Raw genomic sequence first — 12,053 nt, 5'->3', positions numbered from 1 at the left:
GCAGAACGGGAACCTTGATCTATGGTTGAAAGGAGCCGGGAAAATACCTAAACACACTGCTCCTGGGGACGGTGGAGCATGTACTCTGTGGTGCAGTGTGGTCCCCATACGTGGCCACACTGCCACGTTCCCATGGAAAAGTCACCCGGCCCTGACGCCCCACTGCCTCACATGCAGAATGAGCCCAATGGGACCAGGCAGAGCAGGACGATCACTGCTTCACGGTTGTCCCCAAGCACCAGTTCCAAGTGGATAAGCACCTGTTCGCACCCAAGAACCCAACAAGTCTGCAGCAGTTTGTTTTTTTCCAAGCCAGGTGGGGAGATATGATGGCAGGGGGAGTATGGGGATGCTTTGCCTTGTCCCTCAAACTCAGCTAGATAAACACCCTCAGGGTCTCAACACCCAAGAAACTGATCCAAGGCCTGAGAGAGCGAAGTGTGTATCTACAGGTGGTTTCCTAGAGGCCAGATGCTGGAAATCACAGTTTCACTGACTACAACAAAGGTGCGTCTGCTTGCAGAGCCTTGGGGTTGCGCCGGGTGACGCTTGGCCTCAAAGCTCTCGGTTGCTCAGTGTGGTTTTGTCATTTCCCCCTGGGACATCTGCAGCCATAATTACTGTAACCTGACCCAGGGATCTTAGGATTTTCTTTCTTTTTTTTCTTTTTTTTTTTTTTTTTGATCTTAGGATTTTCATGTTTTATCATCCCAGACCCAGAAAAGTCTCAAAGTCATTTTGGTCGTGTTTAATTGGAGCTTGGTTAACCCGCCTCTTCCTATTTTTAAGGTCAACCTTCAAGGGTAAGTTTAGCTCCTAGTCAAGTCCTCTGTGATTCTGGGGCATCTGTTAGCAAGCAGCCCTGCTCTGCCCAAAGGTCATAGGAGGGGGAACAAGTTATCGAGAGAGGACGGGACGTCACCACACCCAACCCACACCCAGGTGGCTCTGCATGTGTGAGCGTGGCTGCAGAAAGCCAGGCGGTCCAACCTGCCAGAGGAGGGTGCGGACTCTAGGAGCTGAAAATGGTTTAGAATATCCCTGCACCTGTACAGGAAAAAACATGTGGAAATTCACACTCCGAGTGGAGGTTCAGGTACGTTCAGATCCCTGGTTGTGACACACCGGTGATCCACCTCAGCCGGCTGGGGCTCCTGGCACATGGACTGCGCTCTGAGGCAGCCGGAGTGTGGATACTCTGGCAGCCGGAGTGTGGGCCGGGACAGCAAACCTGTGGGGATGCTGAGACTGGGGTGCGGTCACCCTTGGGGGGATGCGGTCACCCCTGGGTCAGAGATGACTGAGGGCAGAAGCGGGCATCAGAGGGAGTCAGCAGAGCTCGACATAATCCGAGTGGCTGCTGTGCGTGCAGAAGGCAGAGCTAAGGACAAGACCCAGGAGAGGCCACCAGAAGGCAGAGGCTCTAGGGTGTGGGGACAGATGAGGCTGACACTGACAGCAGGACTTCCTGCGGGGGGGAGGTCAGAGCAAAGGTGGTGGGGGCGGCCAACCCCGCGTCCCAGGACACGAGGGGCAGCGGAGCCCGCGGGAGCGTGGACAGTGCAGGCTGCTTCTGCACCGAGGGAGCCATATAGACGGGAGGAAGCCGTGTAGGACGAGGTGCTCACCTCGCACAGAAGGGCAGAGGGAGACTCTCCTTGGTCAGCGTAAGGACCAAGAAAGCCATTCTGGTTACTTGCCATGACCAGGAACCAGTTTTACCCGGCTTTCCTTCCAGCCAGATCGTTTCCAAACTCAGCCAATGCCCTGAAGTTCAGAGCATACCCGGCGTCATCTCTCCTTTGCCAACGCCCGCCGGTGATAATCTGTTCTGGGGTTGATCATCCTGTCCCTCCCCTGGGCTGGGAACGCGTAAGTATCACCACAGCAAATCTTAAAATAATTCTTTTGCAGCATTTTCCGTGAAAAATTATTCAAGAGTTTTAAAACAGAACAGCCCACCTATGGCCTTCCCCACCATTTAGGCACGCAGACCAGTATTCTTTTCGTGATATGAACTTACTGTACTTGGTTTTGGTATGGATGGAGCAGTTCTCTGGGCAGTTTTCCGAAACCAGCACAGGACTGAACAAGTTTGGGCAACACTCTAGCTTGGCGCAAACCCGCCGGCAGAAGTCTGCAACTTGGTCGGATGTCCGTACGATCTTGGCCACGGCCCTGTACGTCTTGCCTCTGTACCTGGAAAGAAGGAAGGGAGAGCAAGGTAAGACCACACGGTTACTCAGACCTCTTCTGTCTGCCGTATTCCAAAAGTAGCCTCGTGACTTTCTAACAACAAAGTTGGCTGTGTGTGATTTCCACGCCATTTGCTTTGACTGCCCCTGAAGAGCTCCGAGAAGTCTCCCTAAGGAAGCCCGGGATCGTGCACAACACCTGGTATGAGGTGCCACGGCAGACCGGCCGCCACAAACATTCCCACTTGGCATCGTCTCGCCACGTGGTATATGTAATTTAATACCGGCTCCAGAACGCTTCTGAAATCTAGATAGTGTCACTTGTTGCTCATCATGTTTGAGGGAAATTTTTAAAAACAACAACAACAAAAAAAAACCTTTCTCCTGCCTAAGAAAAACCACATGCATAAAACCAGAGACTGACTCTTCGGAAAAGCACATTGGATGGATTCTTGTTTCAAAAATGGGCACCGAAGCCCTGGTCCTAATATTTATGGTAACAACGATGTGACTAAGGCTTGGCTGCAAAGAGGAGCGCCTGGATATAGGTTTGAACCACCTCTAGACTCACTTTTAAATATCATTGGTACAGAACAATGATAAACTTCTCAGGTAGCAGCAGATGACCGGTCGTTATTCAGTTGACACGTCATGGAAGCTGGAGCCCACTGACATGAAGAATGCCTCAGCACCGTGGGGCTTGTTGAACCGCATGCACCCTGCCTGGATGTGCACCCCCATTTTCAAGGTGAAATCTTGAACAACTTATCTTCCAGAAAAACAGCAGATGCTTAGCCAGACGACGCTCATGTTAGGCTTTGGAAGACAAACCACAACCCAGAGGCGTCGACTACCCAGAAAGCCAATGTCGCCCTCCCACTGCATGTCTGGAAGGGTGATGGGCACAAGCTCTCTGCCAGACCTGCTCTGCACACTTGTGTTTCAGGTTTCCAAAAGCCTGACACAAAACAACACGGGCCCCAGGCAATGAGTGCAAACAGTGCAACGTAAGGAGAACATTTCAGGCAATTTGCAAAGTATTACATTCAAAACCAAGATCTGGTCCCCTAAAAATAATGTGGTGACAGGAAGAAATAGGATAAACTGATCCTGACTTTCTTTCAACCAGGCTTTCTTTCTACACTTCTGAAGACTAGAAAAATCTTCCCCCTCCTGACAAATCATTTTTCTTTTCTTTTTTACAGTATCAACAGCAAAGAAATTAAATTCTAACTTGAAAAAAAACTGGACTTTTGTGTTCATTCTCTAGTCTTTCAGATTCTCAGTCCCTCTGTACTGATTGTTCTTGCATTTCTCTGAAGTGCCGAGCTTGGCTTTCTGTGTAGTAAGAGCTAAAAAGCAATTCTTTGTAGATAAGATCATGCTCTCGATTGCACAGCCCTGAACAACTGTTGATTTTTCTGGGACCTCTATCGACCCCCGATGTAGGAACACATCCCCAGCTCCGAGGAGGGCTCCATGATTCACTCTTGGGTAGTTCCTGATGGCTGCTTTTGTCGTGCTTCATAATGAAACCAGCACAGTTCTGTGGACACGGTGCATCTCTAATGTTCTGGGGAAGCCAGAATAAAAATATGTCCCTGGTGCAACTTCCCTGTGCAGTTTTTCCCACTACAGTGTTGGTAGCCCTGGGGGTCTCTCTTCTAAAGAGCTCAACATCAAGATTCTTAAAGTTCCTTAAAAAAAGAAAATGATATAAAGTACAGAAGCAGGAGGAAAAGAGAAAACTAGGTCCGAATTCAAACCATGGAAGTAGGGCCCCCAAGACAGGTTTCTTCATACCTTCAGATTCCAACACAGTGAGAAACACCTTTGAGGGACAGAGCAGGCCAGGAACTGATGCCTACAGCAAAGAGACAAGGATGGCTGTTTCTCCCCTTCTAAAGGTTCGGGGTGACTCCAGGGAAGCAAGCGTTTCAGTAAGCCTTTCCTAATTAGGAGACGCCAATCGAAATTTATGAGGATAGAATTATACAGCCTGGTTTTAGAAGTAACAGAATCCCCTCCTCTGCCCTTCTGGAATGATGAGTCCATCGTGAAGCCCTCGTGGTGGAGGAGGAGGGTGGGGAGACTGGGAGTCCGGAGGGAAGGATACTTAGCCATGTAATTTATTAAAAGTCCCAGCAAGACTGCTGTAAACACAACACAAGATAAGGTTTTTAAAGCATGGAGTACAAGTGCTGTGAAGAGAGGAAACTTGAAAGACACCATCAAGCTAGTACGCAGCACACGACTCCTTGGTATTATGATCTCGGAAGGAAGGAAGGGAGGGAGGGACGGGAAAAAGATGTAAGAGATCACTGGGTCAGGGGCACCCGGGTGCCTCAGTGGTTGAGCGTCTGCCTTCATCTCAGGGTGTGATCCTGGGGTCCTGGGATTGAGTCCCGCATCAGGCTCCCCATAGCAAGCCTGCTTCTCCCTCTGCCTGGGTCTCTGCCTCTCTCATGAATAAATAAATAAAATCTTAAAAAAAAAAAGATCACTGGGTCAGAAGTGATGCAGGATAACAACCAACAAAGGTAAAGAAGGTGGGGAAGAAGGGAGTCAGGAAGATCCGGTAAACTGCCGTCCTCAGAGGAACTCTGCCTCCGTTCCTTTGAAGACCTCTCCCCCCAAACCCCGTTCCCTCCTCACTCCTGCACTAACTGAGGCTCCAGAGAAGTATGGAACAGGATCTGCTCTTTCCTAGTGGGGCACCGCAGAGAGGCCTGGATGACCCTGGTCTCAGACACCCGCTTGGGAACAGCACAGGACATCAGAGAACAGAGGGACACAGGAAGGATGCTCTCCTGGGCTGTCACTGTGGGGACCCACTCAGAACCTCAGGGAGACACAGAAGTTATTTTAAGTTGACAATGTCTGAAATTTGACAGATGCAGAAAGCAGCTTTCTTGGAGCTTCCATTATGAGACGAAAAGCGGAGACTTCTGAGAAATGAGGATTATCATGAGTTCTCTCCTTGGGGCGGCTTCTAATCTCAGGGAAGAGACCAGAGTAAACCTACCATAAATCCGCTGTCCACGGAGTTTCATGGCCACAAAAAAGATACAAAGCCTGCTTGTGCCTGCATAAACCAGCATTTTCACAAACTCTCTTATCTCCCCTTTGTTCTCCTAAAAACTCCTTTGTCTTTCATATAAAAACTATTTGTTCTTCCCTAAAGGCCTTTACTCCATACTGTCTTTCCCCCACTAAGTTGAGTATAACATACAACATACACAGAAGCTCCAACTCCTAACCGCCCCTTCAAGTCACCCATCATGAAGCACTCCTGTGCGTGTGCGTGCAAACAGTGAATGAGAGAACTTGGGCCAAACTGAAGTCCTCTCGCTTGGACCACCCTGATGTTTAAGAGTGGATCATGTCATCCATGTTGGGTTCTTCACTCCACATTTCCTCTCATAAGCAAATTGTCTTTTCTCTGGCTTATCTGATTATTTGTCAGTTTAATTTGCAGGCTCCCAGGAACCGAACATGACAGAGTAGAGAAAAGGTTTTTCCTCCTTGCCATCAATAAGGAAGTGTGAGTGGCCTTCTGGGATCCTCCTACCAACCAAAGTGGCAATTTATTTCCACATGCAAGTGCATATGGCAGGGCGGAGAAAGCCATATGAAGATGGAGAAACAAGAGTGCTGGAAAGAGGAGTCTCCTTCAGCAGGTAAGGCTAAGGAACACCAAGACGGATTTTGAGTCAAGAGGACATGTGGAGTGAAGAACCCTGAGAAACCCTGTGCACTGAAGGAGGTGTGAGTGTGTGTTTACTTTTTGGGGAAGATCTCATCTGATTCAGAATATCCCACACTGCCCTGCGCTGGAAGCACCAGCACAGCACCCGTAACCTGATGGATGCATTTTCAGGAGAGCAAGTGCACACATCTGAGCCAGGTGAAAATGAACACATGAACAAACTACAAAAGATTTTTCTTCCACTAAAGAGCTTCTGTTAGAGAATCTTTTTTCACACACATCGCTTTACAGCCAAATATTACAGCTTGATATTCACAATATAGGAGCGTGAGGAGAAGACCCAAAAAAGTGAAATAGAAACACGTAAGAAAAAAAAAATCAGTAATTGCTTACAAAAAAGAAACCAAAATACCATTTCTGTAGAGCCAAGCGTGACTCACCTCAAAGCCGTGACTTTCCCTGGGTCTGTCTAAATGATAAGGAAGTTTCATTCACTCCAAATTAAAGAGGACATCTCCTCTTTAAATATTCTGAATAACTGTAACAAAGGACTGGGAAAATCTATTAAGCCTTCACCTGGATTTTCTAAAGATTATCTCAAAAGCCACTCAAAGCAGAGTTAACAGTCTTTCTCCTGCCAAGAAGATTCTAGAACATGTCAGAAAACATTTAAATGTCTCTAAATGCACAGAGTTGGAAAAAAAATTTTTTTAATCCCCCTATGGTATAGCCTAAATTCCTCCTCCTGAAATACAAAATAATGTAGGTCAATCTAGGATACTTAAATTCATTGGAAAGGAAGAATTTTCTCTTCCAGAACTGCTGAAATGAGCTACGTGAGAATCTGTTTTCCCTTTGGCACCACAGCTACCCAGGTTTTGCCTTTTAATACCTGGCAAAGACTTGTGGTAGAGACTCCTTACACGATACTCAATGCTGAGATAATTTTAGTATAAAAGGTAGGGTTGTTAGATAAACAGGAAAGAAAAAAATCACCAAGGGACAAATGAGGATGATGCCAAGTTTTTCTCCGACACACAGGTCAGACCTTTTCCATGGCACCTCCGTCCTCTCAAGGACATGGGAAAACTGGTCAGCAAACCCAGGTGCTCAGTGACCACACTCTCAAGCCCCCGGGGTGGATGATCTCCACGGTACATCCTCTCCTCCTGGAAGCACACCTTCTAACACTGTCACTCAAAGACCACAACCGAGACAACCGACTGCCCTAAATGCAGGTCCCCCCCGACCCAGGGAGGCTCATCTATTTGAATGCACTTCAGCCTTTCAGCAAAATGGGAAGAAGCCGGCGCGCTCTCTCTCTCTCCTCTCATTTGCACCAAAGAAAAGAGCGAAGTTGTCAAGATCTGAAAAGTTGTCGCTTTACATCAGAAGCAAAGAGGTGACTCAACACATACAGTATCTTAACAGGAATGCTCCCCCCGCCCCCCCCACAACTGCAAATCTGTCATCATCAGCAGCTGCTTTAGAGATGCCGCTGTGATCCAGCACACTTGAACCCCGGTGCAGACACGCACTTTCTCATTATGAGTTGCTGTGTGAGATCTGGTGAAGGACTTCACTGTCACAGCTGATATAATAGGTGACACGCTGCCTTTACAACCCGGCAGGGCTCACTGCCCCGCGTCTGTTTTGATTGCGTCAGGCTGGATTGAATAAAAGCTCTGATAACGTGAAGAGGCGTGCCAACACCACAAAATTAACTCTCCCCGTCATTTGGGTTCCTGGGGGCAACTTTCTGGCTTATTTAGGAACAGGAGAGATTTCGAAGGGATCTAAGATTTCAGTATTTGTCCTATTTCCTTATCCATGAGGTGCATTTGCTGGCTCAATCCTCCTGGATTTTGCATAGAATGTTTAAAACAGGAAGTGTTTCTCTGTACCAACTCTTGCAGTCACCACTGTTTCCTATGTGTTGACCTTAAAAGAAAATGTTGTGTTACTGACGATCTCTCCCTTAGATCAAGTAGAAAGATATGGAACATTTGGCTGGGGAATTAAAAAAAAAAAAAAAAAAAAAAAAACAGAAAAACTTGCTTTAGTTTCTTCTGCACTATGGGTGAAGCTCATTTAAATACCTGTTGGGAAGCATGAGGCACGGTGCCGCCTTTCACTGATACTGTTTATTCATATGAATAAACACTGTCTCTATTAACGTGTATCCCTGTTGAGGTCTGTGATTTGGCACGGCATCATTAGACCACAGATGACTTTTATGGGGTCTAATATTACAGACATGTTCAAAACAGAAACTAGGAAACGTTGAGCAGGATTAGAGACAACAGCCGAGCAGTACTCACCATCCTTACTCAGGGTCAGTTTAAGTCGACTATACAGGTCAAGCAGATCACTTCACATCCCTCAGTTTTCACTACAAACAGGAGAGGTGCTTTCTCTCAGGGAGAGCTCAGACATACTCTAACCACTGAACATGGCTCGCTGTTCAGAAGGCCTCATTTCCCACACGTCACAACTACATGCTATTTGAGGACACTGTTATACAAGAAGTGGACTGGATGGGACTCCTGGGGAGCTCAGCGGTTGAGCGTCTGCCTTTGGCTCAGGGCGTGACGCCGGGGTCCTGGGATCAAGTCCTGCATCGGGCTCCCCGCATGGAGCCTGCTTCTCTCTTTACCTGTGTGTCTCTGCCTCTCTGTGTGTCTCTTATGGATAAATAAAAATCTTTTTTTTTTTAAAAAAAGAAGTGGACCAGTAAGCTCTAGTCTATGGAAAGCTAAATGAATACCAAGGATCCAAAGTCAAAGCCATTATTAAAATTATCCTGGCAAATGGATTCTCTTCTATCTGCCTTCTAAACAAGGATCAAGCACAGCAATCCAGTGGGTGCTGTCAATTTCAGAGCTCCAGAAACTTAGGCAAAGCCAAAATATTGTGTTTCCAATTAGTCTACTTGGAAATAAAAGAAGTGACCAGCACATGTCAACCTGTAACCCAAAAGGAAGCAGAGGTACTGGTTCTTTTTATCTTTTAAAACCGTCAACTCTCAGGGCACCTGGGTGGCGCTCAGTTGTTGAAGCGTTTGCCCTCAGCTCAGGTCATGAGCTCAGGGTCCTGGAATCGAGCCCTGGGCCAGGCTCCCTGCTCAGTGGGGGGTCTGCAAGTCTCTCTCTCTCTCACCTTCGCTCATATACTCTCAAAGAAATAAAATGTTTATAAAAATAAAATAACTCTCAGAGCAAAGGACATCTGTATGTGGCACAAGCTCCTTACTGTATCAAATATTAAGAGTTGCTAATGAAGAACATATGATAATGATCATGGATATCCTCTTTTACCATTGTTCCCCTTCTGATCAAATAATCAAGTGGTCCTAAAACACAGGACGTTCTGATTCTGAACGTTTAACACAATGAAGTATTAGTTAAACAAATCTCTCCTTTAGTTCCAGAATTGCACGGCTTAAGGCGACTCTGTGCAACAGAACAACTCAATAAACCTGTAGGCAGCACACAGAACAGCAGCAGGAGAGTCCTTCCCATTTCTGGGGACTCCCTCCGAAAGACGCAGGACCAGTTTCAAAGCAGCAGGCTAACTACAAGAGTCTTATTTTCCAAAACTGAAAACACGTACTTTGCCTTCAGTGTCTCCTCCTGAAAATTCCAGTGAGGATCTTCCACCAGCTGTAGTTCTCGCAACACCCTCCCGGGCTTGTAAGCTGCATTGATTATCATGCTGAGAACCTGTTTGGGGGAGAGAAGAACAGCCATTGAGCTTCAAGGGCAGCCTCTCCTGCTCAGACAAGAACCACCGCCGGCCCGGCGACAGGTAAACAGGTATCCGCGAGACTCGTCCAACAGGTTGGGGGAAACATCTTTGGCAGCCTGACCCCGACTCGGCTCACCATCTACGGGCTATGGAGGGTGCTCGAGTCCAATCCCTCTGGCGGGCTGTGTGGACGGCGGGCCAGAGGGGAAGACTGACTCGCCCTCACTTTTCTGATGGAAGGAAAACCCATCTACCCCCTCCAAAGAGCCACTGGTTATCTTTAACAGGATTACCCTTCAGCAGGGTCAGCCACTGAGAATTTAATTTTATTTTTGAAACTAAATTTCAAAATGATATCAGTAAGAGGCAACAGATTGGTGCCGACAATTTTGAACAGACTTCAGATTGTCTGTAGGGAGGCTAACCGAGTACCTGAAACTCACCTGGTGCTGGCTCAACCTATGGACCTTTCATAGGCGCACAACGCTCCGGGATGTCAGTGTTTTGAAAGACCTCCCAGAGTACCTGATACCATCTGATATCCTATTTCTTGAAACGTTCCCTTTATTCCCACTTCCCGAGTTCAAGGAAGTGCACCTGTGGTCACTCCCAGAAAGACGGGATGTGTCCCTCCATGAGCCTCAGCTGCAGGCCCTGTTCTGTTAACCTCAACATGCTCCTTGAATGGGAAGATCGAGGAGTTTGGACTCCCCTGGGGCATCCCCACCCCCTCCCTAAGCAAATCATCAGGAAGCACGAAAGTTTCTGACTTCCAGCACGTTCCAGAGCTGCTGCCGTTTGGACAGACCACTTACGATGAACGTGAGGGTACAATGCAGCCTAACAGAGGAAGGCCAAGACCCACGATGTTGAGGTCCCCGGGACGCCCCTTGCTGAGGACGTACCGTGTGTCAGCGCCCAGGTGGGAATGGCCACAGCGCCCCCCACACCCTCCTGTCACCTCATCCAGCTGTTTCCTGTTTCAGACCCAACACCACTGAGAGGGTGAGAAGCGCCCCGACTGCTGAGACACACTGGCATTACTGTCGAAGCCCCTGCTGCTTTGGGGGAGGACACCACACAGAATGCATGCGAGGAAGAAGGCCAGGGTTTTTAGGCTGCAGGTTCACGGATCCGGCACATTCCAGAACACAACTGGTGTGCTTTGGGTCCTGATTTAATTCTGAAAAACAACGAAGCTCTCTCATATCATAACTGAAGACCCGATCCTAAAAATACTGTCCACGGTACAATGAGCGTGGCAAGCATCTTCTCCTAGCCAGGCGGTGCTCTGCTCAAGGGTCCCACAGCTCTCCAGCAAGAGCACGCGGCCAGCTGGCCAGCCAAGGCACTAGGAGGCCAGACAAGTGGTTTTGGTGGGTTTGTTTCTGTGTTAGAATAATCATCTGATTTTATTGTTTACTGTCAGTACAATTTGCAGAAATCGAATTTAAAAATAAATCCAATTAGAACTGGCTGGAATAATGCACCAAGTATTTATCAACAGACAATAACATTTAAACTGATTCTTTTCACTGTGTTTTGCGATGGAAGGGCCCAGGGCTACATGTTATTTGCTGCAGAGCAAAATGCATTTTGAGACGTGAAAAGAAAAGGCCTTCCAGGTTCCATTCAGCCTGGGAACAGGCAGCCATTAAATTGTCAAAAGCGTCCAATATTGAATAATTTTCCCATGGCATTTCCGATGCCACATCACACATTGCCAAATTCAGCAGGCTCTCTACAAAACTTTGGGATCACGAGCTGAGTAATTCTCTTGTGTGTGGCATGGTGCATCTTACAGTTTCCTCTGGGAAAATAGCTCGGCTGGCAGCCGGTACTCCCATCCAGGGCTCAGAATTACGGCTCCATGCACAGCACAGAAGCTCAGGCCGCTGTGTCATGCCCTTGATCATGAAGGGTTGGGTGGACGCTGCCCCCAGTTCATGGGTAGGATGCGAAGGTCATAAACACAATTTCCAAGCAACTGGCCTAAGGATGTGCAAGGAACTCCAGGAGGAAAGTACTTTCTAGGGATGCCTCGTTGGAATTCTTGGGGTTCATGTTTGTGGAGACCACACCATCCAGAAGTGTCGACAGTGTACGACAGCGGACAGGCAGGGAGCTCTGCGGGTGAACAGATCAGGGCCCAAACCCCTTTCCCATCCTGTAGAAGGATGAGTCCTTGAGGCGCCCAACTGGCTCTCCTCCTCTGTATAACAGGGGCACTGCCATTTATCTGGTTCCTACACTGATCAGAACACTCCACCCCAACATATGCCACTTTGGCATAGGATTATTTTGAGCTGAAGGCACCAGAATACATTGCACATGCAGCAGGAACTCTCTGCCCTGCCCCCTTTGTAATCAGGAGCAGGGCAGACATTTCCCCTTTGTAAAGG

At 47.8% G+C, this 12,053-nt stretch overlaps 1 protein-coding gene across 1 annotated transcript in view; it reads right to left on the bottom strand.

The window, feature by feature from the left end:
* SFMBT2 (Scm like with four mbt domains 2) overlaps positions 1 to 12,053 on the bottom strand; it is a 212,536-nt gene that overhangs the window by 12,513 nt on the left and 187,970 nt on the right. Inside the window, 2 exon segments of the mRNA XM_041767770.1 lie at positions 2,024 to 2,199; positions 9,517 to 9,626. Of these exon segments, the coding sequence (XP_041623704.1) occupies positions 2,024 to 2,199; positions 9,517 to 9,626 (286 nt within the window).

Source organism: Vulpes lagopus, chromosome 8, assembly GCF_018345385.1.
Source record: "Vulpes lagopus strain Blue_001 chromosome 8, ASM1834538v1, whole genome shotgun sequence".
NCBI classification, from domain to species: domain Eukaryota; kingdom Metazoa; phylum Chordata; class Mammalia; order Carnivora; family Canidae; genus Vulpes; species Vulpes lagopus.
This window is presented reverse-complemented; position numbering and strand designations above follow the sequence as displayed.